The sequence below is a fragment of the Micropterus salmoides genome, unplaced genomic scaffold (assembly GCF_014851395.1).
Source record: "Micropterus salmoides isolate LMB-PRFRI ecotype aquatic unplaced genomic scaffold, ASM1485139v1 Ms_hic_scaffold_13, whole genome shotgun sequence".
Lineage (NCBI taxonomy): Eukaryota > Metazoa > Chordata > Actinopteri > Centrarchiformes > Centrarchidae > Micropterus > Micropterus salmoides.
In genome coordinates, this window is record NW_024040374.1 from 25587115 (window position 1) to 25614958 (window position 27844).

The 27844-nt window shown below is 41.2% G+C and overlaps 1 protein-coding gene across 11 annotated transcripts in view; it reads left to right on the top strand.

Moving 5' to 3' along the window:
* The window catches only part of fryl (furry homolog, like), a 67937-nt gene that overhangs the window by 23761 nt on the left and 16332 nt on the right, over positions 1 to 27844 (top strand). For 8 of the 11 annotated variants that reach the window (XM_038716528.1, XM_038716523.1, XM_038716519.1 and 5 more), the window contains 46 exons: positions 2798 to 3006; positions 3532 to 3585; positions 4647 to 4786; positions 4909 to 5005; positions 6925 to 7004; positions 7279 to 7359; positions 7522 to 7690; positions 8537 to 8629; positions 8731 to 8829; positions 9225 to 9326; positions 11430 to 11474; positions 13719 to 13822; positions 14010 to 14118; positions 14230 to 14316; positions 14425 to 14596; positions 14670 to 14802; positions 14907 to 15014; positions 15126 to 15363; positions 15508 to 15684; positions 15805 to 15891; positions 15984 to 16252; positions 16595 to 16802; positions 17046 to 17170; positions 17267 to 17324; positions 17427 to 17518; positions 17610 to 17782; positions 17903 to 18063; positions 18156 to 18266; positions 19089 to 19243; positions 19345 to 19444; positions 19566 to 19734; positions 21080 to 21348; positions 21452 to 21592; positions 21700 to 21868; positions 21978 to 22062; positions 23453 to 23565; positions 23651 to 23801; positions 23893 to 23996; positions 24117 to 24299; positions 24533 to 24734; positions 25127 to 25248; positions 25374 to 25561; positions 25999 to 26093; positions 26229 to 26824; positions 27072 to 27340; positions 27429 to 27569. In XM_038716528.1, the coding sequence (XP_038572456.1) occupies positions 2887 to 3006; positions 3532 to 3585; positions 4647 to 4786; positions 4909 to 5005; positions 6925 to 7004; positions 7279 to 7359; positions 7522 to 7690; positions 8537 to 8629; positions 8731 to 8829; positions 9225 to 9326; positions 11430 to 11474; positions 13719 to 13822; positions 14010 to 14118; positions 14230 to 14316; positions 14425 to 14596; positions 14670 to 14802; positions 14907 to 15014; positions 15126 to 15363; positions 15508 to 15684; positions 15805 to 15891; positions 15984 to 16252; positions 16595 to 16802; positions 17046 to 17170; positions 17267 to 17324; positions 17427 to 17518; positions 17610 to 17782; positions 17903 to 18063; positions 18156 to 18266; positions 19089 to 19243; positions 19345 to 19444; positions 19566 to 19734; positions 21080 to 21348; positions 21452 to 21592; positions 21700 to 21868; positions 21978 to 22062; positions 23453 to 23565; positions 23651 to 23801; positions 23893 to 23996; positions 24117 to 24299; positions 24533 to 24734; positions 25127 to 25248; positions 25374 to 25561; positions 25999 to 26093; positions 26229 to 26824; positions 27072 to 27340; positions 27429 to 27569 (6744 nt within the window). In that variant the 5' untranslated portion in view covers positions 2798 to 2886. Of the gene's footprint in view, positions 1 to 2797; positions 3007 to 3531; positions 3586 to 4646; positions 4787 to 4908; positions 5006 to 6924; positions 7005 to 7278; positions 7360 to 7521; positions 7691 to 8536; positions 8630 to 8730; positions 8830 to 9224; positions 9327 to 11429; positions 11475 to 13718; positions 13823 to 14009; positions 14119 to 14229; positions 14317 to 14424; positions 14597 to 14669; positions 14803 to 14906; positions 15015 to 15125; positions 15364 to 15507; positions 15685 to 15804; positions 15892 to 15983; positions 16253 to 16594; positions 16803 to 17045; positions 17171 to 17266; positions 17325 to 17426; positions 17519 to 17609; positions 17783 to 17902; positions 18064 to 18155; positions 18267 to 19088; positions 19244 to 19344; positions 19445 to 19565; positions 19735 to 21079; positions 21349 to 21451; positions 21593 to 21699; positions 21869 to 21977; positions 22063 to 23452; positions 23566 to 23650; positions 23802 to 23892; positions 23997 to 24116; positions 24300 to 24532; positions 24735 to 25126; positions 25249 to 25373; positions 25562 to 25998; positions 26094 to 26228; positions 26825 to 27071; positions 27341 to 27428; positions 27570 to 27844 lie in introns of those variants that run through there. The other 3 variants (XM_038716524.1, XM_038716525.1, XM_038716527.1) reach the window with 1 other exon arrangement.

The following is a 27844-nucleotide window of genomic DNA, read 5'->3' on the forward strand; positions in this document are numbered from 1 at the left end:
TGTTCTGGTGCATTAGATCAAGACTTCACCGGTAAACTGAACAACCAAGCGTTTGATTCCGAACACAGTTTGCAGTTTTTGTTGAATGTAAATGTTACTGCAACTTGTTTAATGCAACAGCGTATTACATCACAATGCTTCATAACCGAAACCTTATCTCTGATGTTTTGGTTACAGCAGTTGGTTTGGAGAATTGGAGTACTTTTTAATACCAGACAATCTGTATCTTTTCTGTTTTTTGTCATACAGTAACACTATATATCCCAAGTATGGATGTTTTTCCTTAGCTGAAAAACATTTTTCCCTGCACTTCTGCTCCTCAGTGCTATTCAGACTATTAAGAATTCAGAGTGTTTCTGTGACAACCAGAAAGAAACCGAGCAAGGCTTTGCTTTTCATGGGAGGGAATGAGGTAAAGGGTCAGTTGACTTGGCTGGACTAGATCCATTGTGGACTAGAGTTGTGTGCCAGCTGTAGCATAAATCTCAAGAGCACTGTTGAATGTTATGAATTCTTGTGCATTTGAATAGATATGTAGACAAGCATTTTATGATGGTGATGCAGTTCTCATCACATTTTATTGGTAAATAGAAGCTGAGCTGGTGCATAAGTGCTTTTCAAGGTAATTTATTGTTTGTGCGTGTTCCCTTACATGACTGTCCTCCTATTAAAAACACAGATAAGTAAACCATTAAGAGTCCATGAGAGTAAATGCGGTTTAGCCTAATAAACTTCAGGTATCTTAGAGACCCTACAACACTATAGATACTTTTTTTTCCACCAATGAGTTGTATATATTTTTATTAGGTTAATATAAGTAAACCTATGCTGCTGTGAGATGTAAATTATTTACTTAACAGAGATGTATTGTTATTGAGGATTCATGGCAATTTGAGTTTTATGTTTATTTGTTTATTTAAATTTTGAGTCTGTATGATCTTGAATATAAAGATGGGATTTAGTGTTTACCCTGTATAGCCAAAGGTATAGGGCTACTCAAGCAAAATATGTAGACACCTGTGTATTACACCTATATGGGATTGTTTTCCAAAGCTGTGGACTCTAGCTTCTCGCCGTCTCCCTAAACACCCTAATGTAGACCCTTAAGATTTGCTTATACTATTTGAATAGGGTGACCAAATGATCTGTGCCACATGCAAATGTGCAGAGAGCTCTGGGTTCCCTTAGTGACCCTAGATGAATGTGTTTCAGAAAGCCAGTCTAAATAGTGCTGAAGGAGCTCTGTGGTCATTAAGTTTTACAGTGTTTTACTTTTCTCTTCACTGAACTTTCTTCAGTCCTTTCGGTATATGATGGTAGTGTGATTAATCCCAGAAATACCTTCTACTGCTGTGCTGTAGTAACAGCACAATTTTTTGCCGGCCCACAATTGACATTTTACTTGCACTGTTTTCCTCCCTAAACACAGTGACTCGTTAACACTGCACCAGCATTTTCTGTGGTAAAAGGAAACAAAAAACTGGGAAATTCAAATAAATAACAAAGCCCTCCCTTAAACACGAACACCTGGCCGTAATCAAAGGTCATTCTATTATCCCTTAATTGTCACAAATAACATTATGCATACTTAAGTTAAATCAGATCAGTTAATATGTAGATGACTGCTGCCCCTAATTTCCTGTGAGTTGTAAAGCTTTTTATGTTCTACTTTGTGATTAATCTGGCAAATGTGCTTACATGAAATATAAATGCGTTAGGAATCTAACAGTCAGCAACACATTTAGCACTGGGTTTGTTATTTTGAGGGTTACTCACAGCTCCATAATGTATAACAGTTCAATATAGTACTTGGCTTTTTAAAAGCTGTTCTAACCGATAAAAATAACAAAACGATTGCAAAGCTTCAAAAAGTAGTTTTTTCAACATACATAATTTCTTCAATACCAGACAAAATTTTAAAAATTGCAGTTAATCCTGAAGACTAAAAAAGGAAAAAGCATGTTATCTGGCACAACTAGGTTGATTTCTAAATGCAGAAGCAAAGAAACTGCAACACTCTGAACACCCTGCCCATAGTGTCAACTTCTGCATTCTCAGTAAGGGTTCACCAGACCTTTGATGACCTAAGTTGCTAGTTAAAACCCAGTATATTACATAAACAGTGTATCGTTCTCAAATTTTAAGTTTTTGTGTGGATTAAGCAAATGAGACATGACAGCTTTAGTGGTGCTGACATGCAGATTTTGTTACCTTTTGGCCAGAGCCAGGCTAGCTGTTTCCGATCTTTATGCTAACTAAGCTCACTAGCTGCTAACTGTATATTTAGCCTACAGAAAATGTCAAACTGTTAAACTGTTGGCCTTCCATGTGCAAGTCTACTTGCTTTTCTACCAAATCGGTTGCAAACCAACATTGTTGAAAAAGCTGTTTGTAATATTTCCTTATTGTAGATTTAGATATACATACATACGAATATAAAGATTTTTAATAAAGATTTTTATTAATGACATAGCTCTAATAGGAGTTCTGATTCTCCTTATGTTTGTTTTTTAAAGTGATTTGAGCTTATTATGGTCTATGAGTTTAGAAAATGAGTTTATAATTAGGGGCTTGGAATCAAATGGAAGTTGTATGTTTGCTCTAGTCAGCACTGGAATATTTCTCTCTTGCTCTCCCTCATCAATTCAGTCAGTATGCCTCTTTAGGAAATGTCTGTCCTCCTGTTTGGATTAAAACTAGAGAATGATGTGGCATGCTTTACTAGAGTGTTTTGAACCTGCTGCTTCGACTGCCACTGGATTATTTTTTAACCTCTACCCTTTGCCCATTTTTGCAGCTTCTGCACCAGTCAGCAGCAGCGTAAGTAGACGCCGTGCCCCCACCTCGGTGACTCCCCTGTCGTGGGAGAAACACAACGTTGCCGCCATGTCGAGCATCACCATCGACCCCGAGCTCAAGCCCGGGGAGTTTGTCATCAAGAGTCTATTTGCTGAGTTTGCTGTGCTGGCTGAGAAGAAGATCGAGATGGTGATGGCTGAACCGCTGGTGAGTGCACAGGGGGTGAAAACTGGTGTCAAGAAACGCAGGAAATGAAATTCAATACACAACACGTAATGTGGCCCACACTGCTGAGATTCTTCTGTTCTCTTTTGCAACTAACTGCCACTTCATGAAAAACAGAAAGATGTGTGAGGAAACTGGCAGGAGAGGAACATAATTTTTATGTATATTAGCTGCTTGAATGATAAAATTGTTTATTATTAACAGACTTAACTGTGATTTTACTGGCCTGTTCTTCCATATATTCCTTTCATTCAGCTCAGTTCCTTTCCTTTACATGGGTGCTCCTGGCAGGGTAATGATTTCAGGCTGATAGAAGTCTTACCTCACTCTCATTCAGCCCCTCGTTCAGTTAATGCACCACAGTAAAACTTCAGTGTCCTCTCACTTGCTTTACTCATCATCAGACCGTCTGCTTGACTGACAGCAATCTGCTATTGTGCAAGCACCAAGAATGTCTCTGCTGGGTTTGTAACACACTTATTCTTAATCTCTTTCTCTCGCTCACAGGAGAAACCCCTGTCCCGATCCCTCCAGAGAGGGGAAGATGCACAATTTGACCAGGTCAGTACAGGCATTGTTATGTCCAGGAGGTAAAAACTGGATCACATGTGGGCATACGAATGTGACATACTCATTTCCTAGGAGCAACAACAGTCCTCTCCTACCCCTGTATGCGTGCGCATTATTTGAACCCCCAGCTCCACCCACTCAATGGCCCGTCTGTCCCTCATCTGTAGCTGGTGCAGAACTCTATACAATGGGCCTGCCTGCTGCAGAATGCTTTGTTCAGCACAACACAAAGCCAACGAGGATACGGTGCTATAGATCCAGCTGTCCCCATTGTGAGTGAATGAGAGAAAATGGGTATAGAGAGCGCAAAAGTGAGAGTGTAGAATCGCTGTGTCATCCTAAGCACTAAATCAGCATTGGGTGCTGGAGTGTATCTGCCCGGTGCCATAAGGGCAGAGGAGGCAGTTGCATAACTCTCCTGCCTAGCATCCATCATCCACCTCCCTCATCACGCTGCATTGGCCCTTAAATATACACACACACACTTGAATAGTTTATGCATACTGAGCACTTCATCTCATGTTTTATGTATCTTCTGAAAATATTCGCTATAATCTTGAGTTGCTAAAGTGCTGATTTTTTTGTTTTCTGTATTTACTTGTTAGTAATAGGATTTACTGCTGTCTCATTTGTCCAGACTGTTAATGCAGTGGTGTCATCATCGATGCAATCAAAGTGCTGATGAGGTGTTTGGAGGACCGCTTATTTATTTCTGTGGTCTTAACATATCCACACCACAGTACACAGCCATATGTACTGTGGAGCTGCTCAATAGTGCAGCAGCGCTATGATGTGCACAACATCATAGTCATTTGACATCCCAATTGCAGTCAGTAGCTACAGTAAAACTTCTGGTCTGTACTCCCCCTGCTATTCAGCTACTGAATATCCACTTTTCATTCATTGATTGTGGGAGAGCATTCTCTGCTCAGTATAATCATTTTATTAGCATATTTAACAGGTATAAGTGTTTAATATGTGCATAAAAAATTTGGAGGACCAGAGGTTGAGTGAATGAGTGAATCTAATGTTTGCATGTTATTGTTTTCCAGTTAATAAGCTCTATGAGCTCAATAGCAGAACACTGTTTGCCCTCCCTACTGCGCACACTGTTCGACTGGTACCGGCGGCAGAGTGGCACTGAAGATGAGTCTTATGAGTACAGGCCTCGCTCTAGCACTAAGTCCAAAGGGTGAGACGCTTGTTTTCTTCATACTCCCCTTGTCGTCTACTCCCTCATAATTTAGTTTTAATATGTACTTTGCTCAAAACCTCTTTGTTTACAATTATTTCCCCTCTCTCCCTCTTTTGTAGAGATGAACAGCACCGGGACAAAGATTACCTTCTGGAACGGAGGGATTTAGCCATAGATTTCATTTTTTGTTTAGTTTCAGTGGAAGTTCTAAAACAGGTGAGCTTTCTGCTACGCTGCTTTTGTATACTGATTTATAATGCCTATAAAAAGTATTTGCCAGTTGGGTTGCTGGGGTCATGTCACCACTGGATGATTTCATATACAGGTGCGGGTCATATAATTAGAATATCATCAAAAAGTTGATTTATTTCAGTAATTCCATTCAAAAAGTGAAACTTGTATAATGTATACATTCATTCCACACAGACAGATATATTTCAAGTGTTCATTCCTTTTAATTTTGATGATTATAACTGACAACTAATGAAAACCCCAAAATCAGTATCTCAGAAAATTAGAATATTGTGAAAAGGTTCAATATTGAGGACACCTGGTGCCACACTCTAATCAGCTAATTAACTCAAAACACCTGCAAAGGCCTTTAAATGGTATCTCAGTCCAGTTCTCTAGGCTACACAATCATGGGGAAGACTGCTGACTTGACAGCTGTCCAAAAGACGACCACTGACACCTTGCACAAGGAGGGCAAGACACAAAAGGTCATTGCTAAAGAGGCTGGCTGTTCACAGAGCTCTGTGTCCAAGCACATTAATAGAGAGGCGAAGGGAAGGAAAAGATGTGGTAGAAAAAAGTGTACAAGCAATAGGGATAACCGCACCCTGGAGAGGATTGTGAAACAAAAGACACAGCGTCAGAAGCGTCTCGCCTGGGCTAAAGACAAAAAGGACTGGACTGCTGCTGAGTGGTCCAAAGTTATGTTCTCTGATGAAAGTAAATTTCGCATTTCCTTTGGAAATCAAGGTCCCAGAGTCTGGAGGAAGAGAGGAGAGGCACAGAATCCACGTTGCCTGAAGTCCAGTGTAAAGTTTTCAGTCAGTGATGGTTTGGGGTGCCATGTCATCTGCTGGTCCACTGTGTTTTCTGAGGTCCAAGGTCAACGCAGCCGTCTACCAGGAAGTTTTAGAGCAGTTCATGCTTCCTGCTGCTGACCAACTTTACAGAGATGCAGATTTCATTTTCCAACAGGACTTGGCATCATACTCATTCATACTTTTCAGTTGGCCAACATTTCTAAAAATCCTTTTTTTTGTATTGGTCTTAAGTAATATTATAATTTTCGGGGATACTGAATTTGGGATTTTCATTAGTTGTCAGTTTTAATCATCACAATTAAATGAAATAAACATTTGAAATATATCAGTCTGTGTGTAATGAATAAATTTAATATCCAAGTTTCACTTTTTGAATGGAATTACTGAAATAAATCAACTTTTTGATGATATTATATGACCAGCACCTGGTAGAAGGGGGAAGTCAGTGCCCTGTTGACCTCACATTTGATATTATCTCATCCAAGCACCTAATAAGTTTTTGTGGTGATTAAGTCTGCTATGGTATTATATGCACTATGTCTTATATTTCTACTGCACCTTCTTCTAGACAGAAGTGGAGTTCTGGGTCTGTGTTGGTGTTGATGAGCTAACTGTTGTAGGTCATTAAAGACATAACGAGCACTCAGTCAAAGCATTGGTATAGCATTCACCATTGATAACAGTTGGCATTACTGTGCTTTAAAAAAAGTTTTCTTGTCTCACTAGTGATTTGCAGACTAAAAAAGATAAAAGTGTTGTTTAATAGGTTTGTACTTTTTTATTCACTTATCTTCTGTGGAACAGAAATGATCTGCAGTGTTGTTAGTGAGGTTTTTTCCCAACGGGGGGGGGGGGGCACAGTAAATAAATACAATGGCAACAGACCAACTCTCTTGAGTGTGTTTCTAAAGCAGACTGTCCAAATCAAAGAAACATTCTGAACTAAGAGCCAATCTCCGGAGACCAGAGCTAAGTTGTCCTTGGCTTTGCTCCTGTAGGGAGGGCAATGAATGGTAGCGAAGAGAAAGAATGAAGCCTATCAATGCTTCTAATAAACCCAATGTTTTTATGTTTACGTCACAGATTCCTCTTCATCCAGTGCCAGATGTTTTAGTACATGAAGTTCTAAACCTGGCATTCAAGCACTTTAAACACAAAGAGGGGTAAGTAAGCATCAACACTGCGAAAAACCAATGACGGAGACGAATAACACCTAAATAAAAAGTGTTGATGAATAAACACTCTGCTCTCACATTTGGGTTTGGCTATGCAGTTATTTATTCAACTGCCAAAACACAATCAACTCTCCTTGAGCAACTTAAGTCAGCCTCAAGTAGGCACACTTGAAAGTTCTTCTGTTGTTCTTCTGTCAGCACAATGTTTTCCACAAAAAAAGACATCTGTTTAAGACTTGATGACACATGCTTCAATTGACAGGTACTGTGGCCCCAACACGAGCAATGTGCATATCATCGCAGACCTATATGCTGAGGTCATTGGAGTCCTTACACAGTCTAAGTAAGCAAGCTTATTTCTGCCTTTTTGCTGAATACTGGCTAAATTGTTCACACCTAATCACTTTCTCAGTCACCTCCTAACCTCTCTCATCTCTTTGGGGAGTGTTGTTGTTGTTGTTGTTGTTTTTGGTAAGTGTATATGTATGTATCGTTGTGTGCTCAGGTTTCAGGCGGTGAGGAAGAAGTTCATCACAGAACTAAAGGAGCTGAGACAAAAAGAGCAGAGTCCATATGTAGTCCAGAGCATCATCAGTCTCATCATGGGCATGAAGTTCTTCCGGGTTAAAATGTATCCTGTGGAGGATTTCGAGGCTTCTTTTCAATTCATGCAGGTAAATTATAGTCGTCTGTTATGAATATTTGCCAGAGTGTACCTGTAGTATATTTGGTTGATGGGTGTGTGTGTGTGTGTGTGTGTGTGTGTGTGTGTGTGTGTGTGTGTGTGTGTGTGTGTGTGTGTGTGTGTGCTAAATTGCACCAGGCAGTTTTTTTTTTACTGCTGGCCCTTTGTTCAAACTCAGCAGCTCTCCTTAGCAATGTCTCATAAAGCTAGATGAGTAATGATCAAAGGTGAGGTTCGCCAAGAATTGAGTGTATGTGTGTTTCTGACTTTGCTAAGAGCTATGAACGGAGCAGTAGCCTTTTCATTAATCTCTGTATAGCTGTTAAAAACACACACGCTCTTTACATTACCTTGATTTCCTAATGTGTTAATGGGACATTGTGGTTGATTTCCACCAGTCCGTTTTAGTGCATATCATGGTTTCTCCCTATATGATGATCTTTTAGAGGCTGCTCAATATAGGATAAATTTTGTATTGTTATTTACAAAACTAAATCCAGGTTGCTCCTATTAATATCAATAATACAATTAAACCAGCGTTTCTTCATTTGAGCAGCAGTCTTTGATTCTGCATGTGTTATTGTGAAAAAAGTCAGCAAGTTTGCGAGACGCTAGCTTGTACATATCTTAGGACCGAGGCAAAAGAGATGCTGCAGGAATGGAGATACAAATCCTATTTGGAGTTCATAACAAAAACCTGCCTTAGGGTTAGCGGTGTAATTTTATTAATATTGTATGTGTATGTCGAACTTTACCATCTCCTGCCAGTTTGTCTCATGATTATATATCTTCTGTGTATACCTCATCCATGTGTGCCTTTGGTATCCTTTCTTAGGAATGTGCCCAGTATTTCCTAGAAGTCAAGGATAAGGATGTAAAGCACGCTCTAGCAGGCCTTTTTGTCGAGATCCTCATCCCTGTTGCCGCTGTGAGTAACACAAAACAGTTCCACTGTTTTACTCTACATTAATGAATCTCTGTATGTAATTTTTTCAATGTGAGGTTCATTAATGACTTGTTCATCCTCAGGCGGTAAAAAATGAAGTCAACGTGCCATGCCTGAAGAACTTTGTGGAGATGCTGTACCAGACAACGTTCGACCTTAGTTCCAGAAAGAAGCACTCTTTGGTAATAATTATACCATCCTAGGTTGTTGTTTTTTTTCTGTCTTCCTCCCCACCCATATCACTATTCACTCTGCATCTTTACTACTTCCTTCTCCTATTGTGTTACCCTTCCTGTATTGTGTCAACATTTCGATTGTCCCTAGCACACCCAGTCTGTCATTATCATCCAGAAATGTTTGACTTTGAATATAAACACAGCCTCCCTGTTAGTCCATTATGTTTTGTTATGTTGTTAGGCTAAACTGTCTTCAGTTTTTTCTAATATATTGAGGTCTTTTTAATGTATGCTTGTATTTCTTGGCCTGTCTTTAGCGTGTATTTGGCCCCCTCCCGCCCCAAACTACTTATCCCTTTGCATTTTATTTTGTGCTGACACTGTTCTATCTATCTCCCCAGGCTCTATATCCCCTGGTGACATGCTTGCTATGTGTTAGTCAGAAGCAGTTCTTCCTCAACAACTGGCACATCTTCCTCCAGAACTGCCTCTCGCACCTGAAGGTACTGCCAGCCTTAGCCTTTACCCCTAATCCATTTCAGAAAGTTTGTGCTCTAAAGAGTAGCACAATAACTGCATTCTTCAGATAGTATTGTAACGCGCCATATTTGGCTTGACAATGCCTATTTCAGCTTTAACTTCAGAGGTCTTATGACCTTGTGTTATGAATCCTAAAATGAAATTTTGGTGTTCTTGGTCTTTGTAAATAGTGACATTAATCACTTTTCCCCAAGAGATTTATTGAAGGAATCAATTAAAAGGAAATTAATTATTGGTATTATGAAACTCCATTGTTAGTACAAGCTGTGAAACCACTGATTGTAGAATTTGTCTTTGTTGTGAAGGGTGTGCTCTGGTTCTGTCTAAAGATAATAATGCACTTTCCCCTACATTATGAACAGCCAGATCTGTACAGGAATAGCACTTGATTTAAAGAGGTAATAATAAAGTCTTTGTTTTAGAAAAACTGTAATTTAAGCTGAAAATGGACAAAATACAAACGCATAATATAATTTTATTAGGTGTCACTAATAATCACAAGTGTAACCTTAACTAATTAATAGAGAATGAAATGTGTAGCGTCTTTAAACACAACCTCCAAAATGTCCTACATCTTAGCTAATGCATTTTGCATATTCTGTTATCTCAAGTGCTGTTTTAACTCAGGTCTGTTAATGACTCCTTGTAAACCAATTACAAACAGATCAAACCTACTTTCCTCCTGTCCCTGACCGTCATGAAGCCAGTTCAACTCAAAAGCTCATTGACAAAATTACTGCCAGACTGACTGACTGATCCAATGACTTTTCCATCCTGTACTGATTGCCCTCTGTGGAGATTATATGATCATGTGGTGAACAGATTTTGTGGTAGTTTACATCTTTGTGATGGTGATTTCCGATGGGTTTTGAATGGCCGCCTGTCCTTCTCCGTGATTTCATTCCAGCATTCTCTTTCACCATTGAAATTGTTTTTCGATTTCCTTGATTTGAAAATCGTAACCCGTCAGTTTTTGAGCGGTGATGCTGATTCTTTGAGATAATTGTATGGGTTTGTGTGGCTTGAGTTCAGTGATGATTTAAGAGATTTAAGGCGTCTTATCCAACCAGTTATTTTAACCCTGTGGCTGCTCTTTAAAAATGGTCCAATAAAAAGACCAATAAATTGCTTAAACTAGCTGTTATAAAGTATTTTGGTTCAGAATAGAGTTTCACAATAAGGCAATCAGCATTTCTCACATTTGAATGTGAAACTTAGGTATTTGATTGCACTATGTCTTTAAGTAGTATATTTTCAGTTTATTGTTTACATTGTTTATATTTATTTATTTGAATTTACACCGAAATTACAGTAAGACTAACGTCGAATAGATTACTACTTTTAGGAATATTGCACTGACAAGTGTTTGAATAATTGTATTTTCTGAAACCTGATTAAGGTCATTACAATATTTTACAAACTAATGGAGTTTATAATTTATGCCATAATTGGGTAGCACCACTTCAAAGTAAGATCCCCACAGGGTTAAAATACAACAGTTTTTATTTTGAGTGTGCTTGACATGGATCTGAATCGACTGCTGACTTGGGTGTCGCTGATTGTCGGCTTTGTAGGTGAAACAGGCTTCTTTTTTCACTTCCATTCACATCTTTAAATGTGCTTTTCCTCATCCTTCTGTGTTCCCCTTATATCCTCCTCCTATGTTTACTGTATGCTTTCTGTCCCACTCTCTGATTTCCAGGCCACAGCACACCTTATTTTGCTTTGTTTTGCACTTTTAAATTAAGATTTTTCTCACTCTATGTTGACACATGTAATATCACTTCAAATACAAATGGACTGAGGTTTTTTTGTATTACTTGCATATCACCAATAATTACACTAATAAATCCAAATGACACGATAAACAGTTCAGTTTGATTTCAGTAAAATAGTAGAAAATAGATTTTATTTACTGTCAGGGTTACAAGAGATGGACCACTCTTGTCATATTTGTTTAGGTTATGTTTTTATTTTTTTCCTGTAACTTGCATGTGTCCCTCCCCAAACCCTACATTCTTTGTCTCTTGTCATTTTGATCTTTTTCTCACATTGACTCGCTCCAGATGCCGTCTAACAACAGCATCCGAAAGCAGATTGAGACGCTGCAGGTGAGTTATTTGGCGTCAGTGACCTGCCGGGTGCTCCCATTCCTTTTAACGATCAAGGTGCTGACCAGGACGTAGGGTAGTACAGCTCTGCCTGCTTGGCTAATGGGGTAGTGAGTTGTTCTCTGTAGTGACAGTGACAGATGAATATGTGAACTACTTGTAACTTGTGATGTTGCCTTAGGCTGTGGTGGCGGTGTTGTTGAGGAGGAGCTGGTTTGTGTTTATGGGCAGTGGTGATGACTTTTTTCTGATATGTAGTTACATATTAGATGGATAGAAGTTTACTGTAGATGTTTATGTTTAATGGGGATGCTCAGTATACTAGCCAACTTATTAGTATTGGGGAATAATTGCTTTAGAATGTGTTGTCTATCTGTATGAGGACTGATTGCAAAATTATCTCCATGATATCAGGCCTGTTTTGATATGAGGATGGTTCAGCTGTAATTACAAGAGTGTAACTACGTCAACCCTGCAATGTTAGAGATTTAGTTTCTAAAAAGGTATGTTTTTAGTCATCTGCATCTACATGAAGCAAAACAGTAACAGCAGAACTAGACATGTATTGGTATTGCAACATTTCTGTTGTTAGCCAAAAATAAATACTATGCAATGTTAATTAGAAATTTCAACATTTTGCATCCTTAGTTTTAATTACCAAAGGGTCAAAGAAGGTCATAGAAGCATGGCAAGATAAATTCATTCGGCTATCTTGGAATAAGGTGTTATTGCAGTGTGTTCTGGCAGCACTACATTTTGTTTTTCTGTTGGAGTTGGTAATAGGCTGGCTGGCTGACTGCCACACTGTGCTCTCAGTGTTCTTGTTGCACAATGCAGTACCTGCCGCATTGGCTGCTGACATTAAGGAGTATTGTTTTTATTAAATTGTTAATCGACAGTGTGTGACAGACAGCCTTAATGTGCACAGCTCTGAGGTGAGAGGTGGATTTTGTTCCTCCCAGCTTTTCAGCAAAGATCTAGCTCTGTTATGCAGTGTGTTGTCTCTCAGTCCCCTACTGCAATTAACACATTTGTGTGACGTTTAAAAAGTTAGATTACTGCAGACCAAACCAGGTTGAATAAATGCATGAAAACACAATTTTTGGGTCATCATGATCCGTTGTTCAGCAGCGGATGTAAGGCTTAGCCGTGGATGGGGGGGAATCATTATTTTAAGAGTTGGCATAAATTGAGAGTCATATTTTTCCAAAATTGGAGTCAGAAAAGTGAACTGTGTGTAAGGTCTTTTTAAATAGAAACTCTATTATTCATTTACCTTCCTTTTTACAAGCCATTTTAGATGATTAAATCTTACATCATAATAATGTTTGTGATTTTAAAACAAAATAATGAAAAAGCGCCCTAGCTGACAGTTGAGTCTACATATATTTGTGCTCAGTGATGACTGTTTTGTGTGACTGTGACTTGTTGAGTTGCATACAGAAACAATAGACATATGGTTGCAGTACGAAAAGGGAAGACTGGACTGTGGTTTGCAATCCAACATAACAAAATGTCAACAAAATGTGAGACCTGTCTGCTGCCTGCCATCTGTTTTTACTGTATAGCACGCTTAAGCCCAGCAATGGCCTGCTCCTAAGTATTTCCACTGTACCCTCACAGTAAGGATATCTGTGCTAATCTTGGGGCTGAGCCAGGCTGTGATGATCTCCGTATTTAAGATTCTTAAAAGTTCTTGTTGAGTTCTATATCAAAATATGGTTTTGTTGGTTAATCTGTTATTTAAGATGGAGGAATGGTAAAATGAGATGCAGCGACAGTGATGTGGTGGCGCAAACCACAAACCTCCATGCCAATTAGGTAAAGCTGTCCTATGGGAATCATGCACTTTGAACATGGTTGCTAACCGTATGGCCCTGTGCACGCATCTCAACAATATGGGTATTCGTCATAGCAGGTAACTTGGTTGGTCAGTCCCAAGAAATTTAATCAGAATCAAAAATATCGACTGGATGACTTTTATTCTGATTGACTAAATTTAGCCTTAACATGTTTGCAGTTACTGTCTCCATACTCAGCATTTATTCCTAAAAGCTTTTTATTTTAGTTTTACTGACAAATACATGTTACAAATTCAGTAAGCTCCGCGATCATCAGACCACGTGGGACGGTTCAGACGTCAGTCTGTGTGAGACTCATTAGAAATTATGCACAGAGACTGAAAAAAAGATCATATCAGTTTTGTGTTCTATTTGAGTTTTACATATCTTTTTAAATCCACAGAACAAAGATCCAAAAATGTCCCGTGTGGCGCTGGAGTCGCTCTACAGACTGCTATGGGTCTACATTATCAGGATCAAGTGTGAGAGTAATACTGTCACACAGAGGTCAGTTCAAGGACCACCTCACTCACTCACTCACTCACTCACACACACACACACACACACACACACACACACACACACACACACACTCAACCTGCTTCCAATCGATGGCTGTCAACTAAAAGTCATTTAAATGTTGGCATTTGCTGTTCAGCACTAATTGAACTAAAAATATCTCCCCTTTTCCTAGTCGACTACTCAGCATTGTTTCAGCACTTTTCCCTAAAGGCTCCCGGAGTGTGGTGCCCAGGGACACACCCCTCAACATCTTTGTCAAGATCATCCAGTTCATAGCTCAGGTAAGCTTAGGGTATGAATTTAAATATGTGGATTTCACAGCTGAGCTAAACCTATGGATACACCATATAGTAGCTGCGTGTAAGTGACTGCTGGTTTGTTTGTTGTAACAGGAAAGGCTAGACTTTGCTATGAAGGAGATTATCTATGACCTCCTGTGTGTGGGAAAGTCGCACAAAACCTTTGCCATCAATCCAGAGGTAAAGTGGAGACAAGGCTTCTAATAATGTTGAGTCGGTGGATGAGTGTTGGTGGATTCTCTCTTCCATTTCATTCCTCTCAACCTCTCCCTCTATTCTTTCCCCCAGAGGATGAATATTGGTTTGCGAGCCTTCTTGGTGATTGCCGACAGCCTACAGCAGAAAGATGGGGAGCCTCCTATGCCTACGACGGGAATCATCATGCCCTCTGGGAACACCCTGCGTGTCAAAAAGATCTTCCTCAACACCACTCTCACTGATGAAGAAGCCAAGGTCATAGGTAGGTTGGATTCTTGAAACTTGACTTTTGGAAATGTTAGGAACTGTGTAATGACTCTGCTGGGTGTTCCCAGGCATGTCACTGTACTACCCACAAGTAAGAAAGGCCTTGGATAACATCCTGCGACACCTGGACAAGGAAGTGGGACGCTCCATGAGCATGACCAATGTACAGATGTCCAACAAGGAGCCTGAGGACATGATTACGTATGTAACCACAACCTGTATTTGAGTTACTCTTGTGTTACTGTGCGTGGCTGTGTGTATTTCTGACCTCTAGCAGGTTTTCATAATCGGTTTCATAATCACAGGGGAGAGAGGAAGCCAAAGATTGATCTGTTCCGTACATGTGTGGCCGCCATCCCGCGACTGATACCAGATGGCATGAGCAGACAAGACCTAATAGAGCTTCTAGCCAAGTAATTCACCCTCCTCAAACCCTACAGACACACTACACAATGTGCAGTAGCTCAGGTGGCCTTCCACACATCTTTTAATGTCTTTCTCCCTGCTGGCTCCTTCTTCTCTAGACTGACCATCCACATGGATGAGGAGCTCCGTGGCCTTGCCTTCACTACCCTTCAGGCCCTGATGGTGGATTTCCCAGAGTGGCGGGAGGATGTTCTCTCGGGCTTTGTCTACTTCATTGTCCGAGAGGTGACTGATGTCCATCCCACACTTTTGGACAACGCTGTCAAGATGCTACTGCAGCTCATCAGCCAATGGAAGCAGGCAGTTCAGAGCAGCAATAAGAGCCATGATGTACAGGTTGGTCGAGAAATCTCAGCTTATTAAGTTAATTCTGGTCATTTTTGTTTTTTACGTTCATCATTGTACTTGGCACCTTATGATATTTAGGGACATATGCATCAAAAGTTTCGAATGTTTTTAACTACATGTTGTTTTAAACAGGGCTCAAGCAGCGGGCGTTCTCTGTCCCTGGAGCGTTCTCCTCCGTTAGGTGTGCTCCATGTGGTGGAAGGTTTAGCACTGGTGGTGCTTTGTAGCTGCCGCCCTGCCACACGCAGGCTGGCTGTTAATGTCCTCAAGGAGGTCCGTGTGCTGCACACTGCACTGGGCATTGGCAAGGTAATTACTTTAGACTCACAGTGCATTTCGTTGTCACTGACAAATAACAGTCAAATTTGTATGAGTCTGCAGAGGTACAACTAAGTACACTGTCTTCTGACTTCTGTCTCCATCTTTCAGGGGGATGAGGAACTGGCCATTGATGTAATGGATAGATTAAGTGCATCAGTGTTGGAGAGCTTCATTCATCTCACAGGAGCTGACCAGGTATAAATTCCTTCTCTTATTTATGGAATCATAAAACGTGTACAAATACTCTGAGACTCAACTCATCTCCCTGTTTTTTTTTCTCTCTGTAGACCAACCTGCTGTACTGTCCCAGTGGGATTGATCTTCAGACACTAGCAGAGTGGAGCTCATCTCCCATCAGCCACCAGTTTGATGTGGTGAGCCCCTCGCACATCTGGGTGTTTGCCCACGTTACTCAGGGCCAGGACCCCTGGGTCATCAGCTTCTCCAGCTACCTGCGGCAGGAGCACCTGCCCAAACATTGTCCCACTGCCCTCAACTATGCCTGGATGTTTGCCTACACCCGCCTGCAGCTGCTGTCTCCACAAGTTGACATCAAGTATGTTTCCACAAGGCCTCTCTGTCCGTTTGTACATCAATGTTATTGTGTGTTTTTCTGTCATTGTGGGTGTTTTTATTATAGTTACTTTGAAAAGGCCTGGTGATGATGTCTTTGTCATGTCATGTGCTAGAATTGTAGACTAAATACTTTCACCCAAATAATACTAGCTTGATGGGCTTGACAAAAAATAAATAAGTGACAGAGACTGAGTTAGCATGTAAGGGCCTTGACATGAGCAGACAGAAGGCAGCTACTTCCTCCTCTGAGCCCCACAGTTCAGTGTTGTTCTGCCCTTTTGATGTCATTAATCTCTGACCTTTCCCATGTGTCTACTTGCAGTAGCCCCATCAATGCCAAGAAAGTGAACAGTCTTAACAGCAGTGACTCCTACATTGGTCTTTGGAGAAACTACCTGATTCTCTGCTGCAGCTCCGCCTCCTCCTCCCCCTCCATGTGTTCGTCATCCTCCACCTCCGGCTCTGTCCGCTGCTCCCCGCCTGAGACGCTGGCGTCCACGCCGGACAGTGGCTACAGTTATGATTCAAAGGTCAGGAGTGCCTGCAGAGACAACACTGTATTATGCACACACAGTTACAAGAGCTTAAATATACAAAAATATCTTGCTAATCTCCAGGTCTGGAAATGTTTGGAAGTTGTGCAGAAAGCAAGGAAAAGTGCTATGCAATAAGATACAGGACTGTCGCATAGTAGCAACTGATGATGAAATGCTAGAAGACTTATTTATTTTTACATTTCAGCCTTGACATTGTCTTTCTGTGACTGTTAATAGATTGTTGGCACTCCGTCCCCCTCCTCGCTGTTCAAACACATTGTTCCAATGATGCGCTCTGAGAGCATGGACATCACAGAGTCTCTTGTGTTGGGTCTTGGCAGGACCAACCCCGTGGCCTTTAGGTACACAACACTCAACATGATCCATACACATACCTTGGTATACCTTTTTGGAGGATTTTTTTATTTATATTTACATGTAACTTTTCCATCCTTCAGAGAGTTGATAGAGGAGCTAAATCCCATCATAAAAGAAGCTCTAGAGAGGAGACCTGAAGTAAGTGCAGTTAGTCAATACCTTTGAAACCTTTCTGTCACAGTTCTGTATTTATCAAAAGACAATTTACTGAGTTAAAATGCCGCACTGTTTACCCTGCAGAACATGAAGCGACGCAGGCGTCGTGACATCCTCAGGGTCCAGCTGGTCCGGATTTTTGAGCTGCTGGCTGATGCTGGTGTCATCAGTCAGATGTATGTAAAACACCACAAATTTGGGCAATATGATTAGGAATGATTGCACTTTCAAATATGTAGTTACTAACATAATCTTTTCTTTTTACAGAACCAGTGGAGGGTTAGATGGAGAGAGCCACTCTCTGAACAGTACGCTGCTTGAGTATGTTGATCTGACCAGGCAGTTGCTGGAGGCTGAAAATGACAAGGACTCTGACACACTGAAGGACATTCGCTGTCACTTCAGTGCACTTGTTGCCAATATCATTCAAAATGTCCCAGGTATATCTCTTACGCACTTGCACACTCATTTCAGCAAGTTTAACACAGATTATTTGCACTGAATGTCCATCTAAAGTTGAGTAATAAAAGTGTATTAATTTTGTTACTTGTTGTGTTCAGTTCACCAGAGGAGGACCATCTTCCCTCAACAGTCATTGAGACACAGTCTGTTCATGCTGTTCAGTCACTGGGCTGGACCCTTCAGCATCATGTTCACTCCCCTGGACCGCTACAGTGACAGAAATATGCAGATAAACCGCCATCAGTACTGTGCTCTGAAGGTACACACAAACACACACAAATATATAAATGTTGAAATCTGTTCAATGTAATCCTTGCTTACTGATAACTAACGGCCTTTTTAATGTTCCAGGCCATGTCTGCAGTGTTGTGTTGTGGACCTGTAGCTGACAATGTTGGCCTTTCCTCTGATGGCTACCTCTACAAGTGGCTAGACAACATCCTGGATTCTCAGGACAAGAAGGTACGAGAAATGTTACTATTTCAGCAGTTTGCCAGGGCATGTGGGTGAGTACTGGATATTAGGGTTGAGGTAGCAGTGTGCATCGCTTGAACATCTAATAATCAAACGGAAATGGAAAAGTACTCACCTTCACTAGGATATATTGGCTTACATGCAAAGGCAACTCTTCCATGTTTGAACTTGTCAGTCCTCATTAAAGCATATAAATCCTCTAACAAGGTCATGGAATACATCCCATACGATGTAATCTCAATGGATGAATGTAATTATGGTAATCAACACAAGACAAGTATATAATAATAATGTCTCTATTGCTACAACTAGACTAAACATCATATAACATTTGAGTGATTGGTTTGGTCTGGCTGTACTGTTTGCCTTTTTGAGGTCAAAGTTATGCTGTACAGGTTCATATACCATGATACTAGCACGACACAGTGGTGTTCAGAGGTACTACAAGTGGTCAGTGCCAAATGGTTTAATTCCGATAAAGGCAACTTTTACCCTCTCATCAGTTTTTTTTAAAAGATATTACTCCCTACTTTTGAGTGACTCTTAAAACAAAATGTAGGATTCTTCATGTGGTGATCCATATTTAGCATCTACATCTTTGTCATTGAACAGTCTGTATTAGTAGTTCTTATGGCGGGATTGTTTTAATAAATAAATATATAGCTCACAGCACATTTTTCCCATGCTGATGTTACTAGTGAATACTAATATTAGATATTGAGAAATGGGTTAAAGTGATCAGGATTACGTAGTTGACTGTTGAAAGGAGTGAATCCATGGTTCCCACAGTTGCTGCGTGGTGTCTTCTAGGTTCACCAGCTGGGTTGTGAGGCTGTGATGCTGCTGCTGGAGCTGAATCCAGAGCAGAGCAATCTCATGTTTTGGGCTGTGGACCGCTGCTACACCGGCTCTCGTCGCGTGGCTGCCGGTTGCTTTAGGGCCATCGCCAATGTCTTTCACAACAGGTACTACACATTCCCAGCTTCAGCTTGAACAAATTTTTGTGGGTTTGTTTGTCCATCTGGAGCCAGCGAATTGCGTCTCAAATGCTGCTGGTGTTTTACAGGGATTACCAATTTGACACTGTGGTGCTGCTGAACCTGATTCTGTTCAAGGCAGCTGATTCTTCCAGGAACATCTATGAGGTGGCCATGCAGCTGTTACAGGTCAGAATTTCGCTTTTCTTTTCTTTGAAACTCTTACACATCTAACAATAACATTGCTATACACACTTTTATCATGAATTAAATACAGTATTCTGATTGTGTGTCTGTGTGAAACTAATAGATCCTGGAACCCAAGCTCTTCCGTTACGCACACAAATTGGAGATCCTGCGAACAGATGGTATCTTGACCCCTCCCTCACCTCTGCCACACCTCTACTCTGTGTCTTACTACCAGCTGTCTGAGGAGCTTGCAAGGACTTACCCAGAGCTCACTTTGCCCATCTTCTCAGGTTTGCTTCATTACAGTTTGTTACAGCTGCTGTTGGGGTAGCTGGATGCTGTCATGTGTGGAATTATGCCATTAACTTGAAGGTCTAAGTTTATTTGCCTGTGACAGCAGGGATCTGCCCTTTGTCTGTGTGAGTAAAACACCGGAGGCCCAATATAGCACTTGTAAGCCTAGCCTTTCAGCCTCACCGCAGCCCTTTTGTTTTAAGAACCAACCATATATTGTCATATACCGGCATAATATTGCAGATGCTAGTAGACCAGTTGCTGTTGTCTGCTTGCCAAGTTAGTGGCAACACTATCAGCACCTTGGGTGCTTTCACACATGTAGTTCAGGTAATTTGGTCCAGACCAAGGGAAAAAATGCTGCTGCTTTATAGCTCCGGTCCAGTTCATGTTCACACTAACATTTTACCGATGGACCAAGAGAAGTAAACAGAAAGTCTTTCAGACTTACAGGTAACTCATTTATTGGACAGTTTTGGTTGTTGTCATCCAGCATCATCTGGACCCTCATGGGGAAATTAAATTCCACTGTTTAACATCAGGTCACGCTGCGCTTTAATGCTTGTAATGTGTATATTTATGTTCTCAGGTGTGACAAAGAGCTCACAAAGCGATACAAATTAACCGATATAGTGACAGGATGAAAAAAGATGCATCTTGTACAGCAACATGCTGTATAATCGCTATGTCACCTTTCTAAAGGACTTAAAGAACTGGCAAAGTACACAGAGTAGGACACAAGCAGACCAGGTTTTTTTTTTTTTTTTTTTTTTTTTTGGGCTTTCGACTGTCTGATTGGTAAGGCAAAATCCCAGCACTTGTGCGCTGACACACATGTGTTACCATGATTACCAAATAATTCACATAGATAAATACATAACTTATAACATATAATTTTAAGATCGCTTCCTGAACAGTTCACAGTCACTAGGTCTCGGTCTGGCTGTGTAGTCCACAACAGGGTTCAATTGACAGTTTTCAGCCCAAACGAACCTCACTACTAGGGTTTGTTATAGTCAAACCCAACAGGTTAGGTTTAACTAGTTCCTCATCTGCATAACATGTTTTAAATGAAAAATAAACCTGAATGTCCCTTTGGCCTAGTGACGCCTCTAGACAGAGAGTTAAAAAATACTCCTTAACCATCCATTGATGCTAAAGTTAATCAGTGGATGACTGAAGTGAACTAGGTCATTTCACCTTACTGTAGCAATACAGAGAACAAGGACTTATGGATGTTGTGATACTGTTGTGATACTGTTGTGATTAAAAGATGGAAATTAGTTTAAAAAGTGGCAGAGAAATTCTTTAACAACAACGCTCTTATTGTCCCCACTCCAGAGGTGAGCCAGCGTATCCAGACAGCGCATCCTGGTGGTCGGCAAGTCATGTTGCACTACCTCCTCCCTTGGATGAACAATGTGGAACTGGTTGATTTCAAACCAACTGCACGGCGACCGGAAGATTGTGGCAGTGGTGAGGATGAGGAAGATGTACACGAGCGGGAGATCATGATGGTCAACAGCCGACGATGGCTACGTGGAGAGGGCTGGGGCTCCCCTCGTGCAACAACCATGGTGCTAAACAATCTCATGTTCATGACTGCTAAGGTACACACCGCTAATGGATCATCTACACTCATGTCATGTTCAGATTCAGATAAAATTGTGATTGAGAAAATGAATTGATCATGAAATGATTATATTTTTACAGTATGGAGATGAGTTTGCTTGGTCAGAGATAGAGAATGTATGGACCACATTAGCAGACAGCTGGCCAAAGAACCTCAAAATCATTCTGCACTTCCTCATCAGTATGTCAGGAGTCAACAGTGACCCCAGCCTCTTGCCCTATGTAAGTCACAGGATATTTACATAACACCCCGTGTCTGTTATATCCCCATGTGCGGTGTCCGCCACTTACTCCTCATGTGTCTGACTGTGTTACATGTGTGTCCTCAGGTGAAACGAGTCGTGGTTTACTTGGGCAGAGATAAGACTATGCAGCTGCTGGAGGAGTTGATGTGTGAGCTTGAGTTGACTGATCCTGTTAGCTCAGCGGTCACTCACATGGACAACCCCCCCTATTACCGCATCACCTCCAGTTACAAGATCCCCTCAGTCACCTCAGGTTAATGAGCAGTGTGCATGTACTAGTTCACAGCTTAGGCCACGTTTCCAATACTATATTGTGTGTTTTTAAATGCTAGATATTAAGTGTGTCATGTCTGTGCTCTCAGGAACAACCTCCAGCAGCAATACCATGGTGCCAGGAAACGATGGGCATCCTGAGAGCAAGATCAAAGACTCTAACATGGAGGACAGGTACAAGCAGCACTGTTGAGCAAGACGTATATCTGAACGATGTACAGTTTGTTGTAGGGATGTCACGATACCAGAAATTTAGTAGTACCAGTAAAATTCCTCAATTCTCGATACCAAATTCGATACCGCGTATAAAAACAAAATAATAAATCCCATGTACTTAAATGTATTGTTAAAGGAGAGAGTCCTTTTAATAAATGATCAGGTATAGCTCAATATCTGTAAGTAAAACGGCAGAGGTTACACACCCGCACACCAACCTCTACTCACAGTGCAAGCAGTAGTTCAAATTTACTGACATGGTGATTGGTTGTGATGAACATATATAGATAGATATATATATATATAGAGATATATATATATATATATATATAGAGAGAGAGATATAGAGAGAGATAGAGAGAGATATATATAGAGAGAGAGAGATATATATATATAGAGAGAGATATATATAGAGAGAGAGAGAGATATATAGAGAGAGAGAGAGAGAGAGAGAGAGATAGAGAGAGAGAGAGAGAGAGAGAGAGAGAGAGAGAGAGAGAGAGAGAGAGAGATATAGAGAGAGAGAGAGAGAGATATAGAGAGAGAGAGATATAGAGAGAGAGAGATATAGAGAGAGATTACACAGACTGGTAAGCGGTAAGGGTGGCAGCCTACTACTACGATCTATGTTTACATTACGTTAGCCTAAACATGGTAGCCTTGAGTGGTTAGCCATTACAAACTTCATTATGTTATATAGTTGGCCAGGCAACACAGAAATGCCAGCTGCCTCAAACAAAAATAATGGTAATACAAAGTACTTCTTTACACGACTCTTACTGTCCTTTTCGACGAGTCGAGGCGGTTTTTGGTATCAATATGGTACTGAAGTAAAAGTTCTCGTGACATCCTTAGTATGTGGCCACCAGTACGAACTACGGTATCACTGACAGATCTGTCAGGTTTGCTAGAATTACAGAAGTGATGATCTGAAGAGTTGTATTTGACACGAGACACATAAATGTGCTTATTGTAGTGAAAATTCAACCATAAGCAATAAAGCAATTAAATACTTTCAATTTAAGTCTAAGGTCTTGCTTATTCACTCTTATTCTGCAATACAGTTAAAACATCTGAAAGTCTAAGCCTCGGATCTATTGTTAGGATGTGTGACTTAACTCCTCTTGTGGGGAAAAGTTAGTTAGAATGGCTATTAAGTTGACCTAATTCAGATAAAACACTCAAGTTTATTAAAGAAACATTTTAGAGACACACTGAGAGCTATAAAGTGAGATTCCTTTTTATTCGAACATTTCTGCTGATGCAGTGGATTAGATTCAAGTTGTTGACCTTGAGCACATGAAATGCTAGCACTATCCATTTCACATCTAGTGTGTCTGTTCTGCAGTTACACCCACCTGGATATCTACAGTGGTATGAACAGTAATCTGAACCGCCAGCACCATCGTCTGGAATCTCGTTACAGCAGCAGCTCTGGAGGCTCCTATGAAGAAGAGAAGAGTAAGAGCAAACTCTTTGCACGACTCAACTAAACTCTATTCAGAATTATTCACCACCATTTCTGGTAATCTTCTCCTTTCTCCAGGTGACTCAATGCCACTTTATGCTAACTGGCGTTTAAAAGTGATGGATCACAACCGGCCAGAGCCTCTCCCCTTCCCTCCTACAGGAGGCTGTTGGTCTCCTCTTGTGGACTACCTGCCAGAAACAAATGCCCCTGGTGTACCTCTGCACAGGTACACCATACATCACCTTTATTTTCCCTCCATATAAAAACTGTTGTGTTGTTGGTCTAAGTCAACTCATATATGTTCTGGTTTTTTTTAGATGTAACATTGCAGTCATCCTACTAACAGACCTCATTGTGGACCACGGAGTCAAAGTGGAGTGGAGTGCCTACCTGCACCTCTTGCTACATGCAATTTTTATAGGCAAGTAGTAGTAGTTTCCTAAATGTTACTATTTTGGATGCCTGCCCCATACTTCATTACACCTCTACTTGCTAAATTCTCACGATCTGATATCCCTCTCTTTTCTGTTCCTTCTTCCAGGGTTTGATCACCAGCACCCAGAGGTCTACGAGCACTGCAAACGTCTGCTGCTTCACCTGCTTGTTGTCCAGGGAGCAAATAGCAGTGTTCAATCTGTGGCTATGGTGCTTTTACGCAACAGAGACTACAATGATCCGAGAGTCCTGACTGTGAAGCCAGTAGTTCCAGAGTTAAACCTCACAGGTCAGTTCTTCTGTGCAGCTCAGAATCTGAAGGAATAGGGATAATAATTGGTAGGAGAACTGTTGTTTACCCGAAGGAATTGGAACCCTACCAGCTGTAGGATTACTTTTTTGTCATTGTAAATGGAGGGAAAGTAACAGAAGTGTTGCAAATATTCATTTGTATTGCCAAAGCAAATCACTGGGTCGCAGCAACGATCAAAATGTAAATGTGTGTGTTAATTGTTCCTATAGGAGTACAAGAGCTTTTGCCAGATTGTCAGCCGTCACCTATGACGGACTCAGGCCTAAGCTCCAGCTCCACGTCATCCAGTATAAGTCTTGGGGCAGGGGGAGCTGCTCTGTCTCACCTCTCCCCCACGCTCCTCAGTGAGGTAGATAGCACTGCTGAACAGGATGAGAAGGTCAAAGCTCTCATTGAGTTCATCACCTCAAGGTGAGAAGACCCTGTTTTCTTAAAATAAGCATTTCCCAGAACATTACAATTCATTTACTCCAGGCATTACTTTTACTACTAATACTATTTCTTATGACTAACCTAACTTGGCCCAATGTTTAATCTCACATGCTTAATGTGTATCAGTTTGACTCATAGATTTATCAACGCAGTTGCACCATGTTTCTCACTCTGTCTATTTGTTTTCATGCTTCCAGCTGTGTCTGAAAGGACTGAGTATTTTTACATTGCATGGGTTTGACCTTGGGGTTGGTGTGATATTGGCTCCTTTTGCCTGGTGTGATAACATCAACTGGAGTTTTGAGGTGTGTTGTAATGTCATAGCTTCAACAAGTCACATTGCCTTATGTGTGTTTGCTGTTGCTTTGTAGAAAGCGCGGCCCGCTCTGGAACCATGAGGATGTGTCGCCCAAGAACCCCAACATCAAGAGCGCTGACCAGCTGAGTGTTTTTGTTAGACATGTAATGACTGTCTTCAGACATTCTCTGTCAGGTCTGTATGGTTCATAACTGCCTAATTTTTAAGCTTAGTATACAGGTATGATTTGGATAGCTTTATCATAGTTACCTGTATGTGTGTGTGTGTGTGTGTGTGTGTGTGTGTGCGCATCCCTTCAGGTTTCCAGCTCGAGTCATTGCTGAGTGAAATATCCCTACAAACAGCTCTGTCTTGCTCTTCTCGCCACTACGCTGGTCGCTCCTTCCAGATTTTCAGGGCACTCAAGCAACCACTGACTCCTGCCTTACTGTCTGACATTCTTTCTCGGCTGGTAGAGACTGTGGGAGACCCAGGAGAGGAGGCTCAGGTCAGAACATAAAACAATGACATAGTCCTGCTCTGCATTGGTTTAATCACTCAACACTATTGGTCACTGTGCTGAAATTCTGAATGTTTCCGTTAACTAGGACTTTTGAAGAAAGTTCATTCATTAGATTTTTTTTCTACTTAATGTCTTCAGTATTGCTCAACCTGTTGAACAATGAGTCAAGGATGCATTTTGAGCTATATTAGGTAGCTAGATATTTTCTGATGTAGATGTTTGTTAGTGGTGGCTGCAGTCTAAAACTGCGACAACTATTTTAAAAGTGGAATGGGTCCAGGAGAAAAATCTAGCGCATATCAGACCAATAGTAACCCACAATCCTGTATCTGAGATTGTTCAGGAAATACACTTGCTATGCAGGTTAAATCTTTTTTTTTTTTTTCCCTGACAGGCTGACCTCTTGTGTTTTTTCTCCTTAGGGCTTTGTCATTGAACTACTCTTGACACTGGAGTCGGGCATTGACACGCTAGCAGACACAGTCAAAAACTATGACCTCCTCACTGCCTTAGCACAGTAAGTCCTCCTACTGATAATCCCTTTATTTCACTATGTCTGACTCAGCCTTACTTTCAGTCCCTTACTGCCTGACCTACGTATTACAAAAGTCATTTTCTCCTGAGAGCAAGATCAATGTCATTTTCTTTACAGAACCTCTACCCGTGATCCATTGTTGGGGCCTAAGTTTGCTTCCAACAGGAAAAGCACCGGCCAGCTAAACCTGAACAGTGGTGGTCCGTTCCATTATGCCCATACTCGCAGCAACTCTCTTCGTGCCAGCCTGATGGGTGAACGAAAAGTTGACAGACGTAGGAGTAACACCCTAGACATAGCTGACCGACTTGGTGGTAGCCACGGAAACCTGGCACGCACCCGGAGCTTATCATCGCTAGGTGGGGGAGGGGGTCCAGGAGGGGACGCCATCCCCCCCGTGGACCCTTCGAATCTGATGGCCACTGTGTTCTGGATCGCCGCCTCACTACTTGAGTCGGACTATGAGTTTGAGTATCTGCTTGCCCTGCGGCTACTTAACAAGCTGCTGGGCCAGCTACCTCTCGACCGTGTGGACAGCAGAGAACGTCTGGAGAAGGTCCAGGCCAAGCTGAAGTGGTACAGCTTCCCTGGCCTGCTGCAGCTCTTCCTGAAGGGCTTCACCTCCGCTTCTACTCAGGAGCTCACCATCCATCTGCTCAGCAAGCTCATCAGCGTCTCCAGACATACACTGGTAGACCCTTCACAAGTGGCAGGTAAGTGTGTAAGAAAATTTGAAACATGTTTCCCAACAAACCTTTAAAGTGCTGATTACTAGTTTGTTTATTTTATAGAAAATGTAGAAATGTAATACTATAACCCCAATATCTGTTGCACAAAAGCATTTTTTGTTCTCTTCATTGGATATAGCTCAGTTCAGTGCTAACATGTCAGTAATTGCTGTAGACATCTTTACTAATCATGTGACTCTTTGTTCACTGTCTTTCCACGACATGTCTGCAGGTTTTCCTTTGAATATCCTGTGCCTCCTACCACATCTGATCCAGCACTTTGACAGCCCCACTCCTTTCTGTAAGGAGACAGCTGATAAGATAGCCAAGGTGTGCGCAGATGAGAAGTCAGCCACACTCTCCAACCTGGCCCACATGATGAGCCTGTACAGCACACACAGCTATTCCCGCGACTGCACCAACTGGATCAACGTGGTCTGTCGCTATCTCCACGATGCCTTTGCTGAGATAACCTTGAACCTGGTCACTTACTTGGCTGAGGTACGCAAGACAAATATTAAAGTTGTTGCTGTTAGTCACATGTGGTAAGATTAAAACCAGTAATGTGTCTCATCTGTGTCTCACTTAGTTGCTGGAGAAGGGCCTTCCCAGCATGCAGCAGTCCTTGTTGCAGATCATCTACAGCCTGCTGAGTCATATCGACCTATCAGCAGCCCCTGTTAAACAGTTCAACCTGGAGATCATGAAGATCATTGGCAAATATGTTCAGGTGAGCCTTCACCTCACTCCTTGTGGAGTTTAGATAAAATATTGCAATCAGTGCTGTGCAAGTTTCTTAGTCATTCTCATTACTTATTTATGTAATTACAAAACGTACTTACTTATTGAGTACATACATATTTCGTCATAGTTCCATTACCAGGAATCGATTCCTCGGTTTCTGCCGTGGTTGGCGAGAACTCCATATTTCCATATGTTGATATGTTAATAATTGTATGGTTTAATTGGCCACAGGCTATTTTACACACAGCCTGATGTATGGGA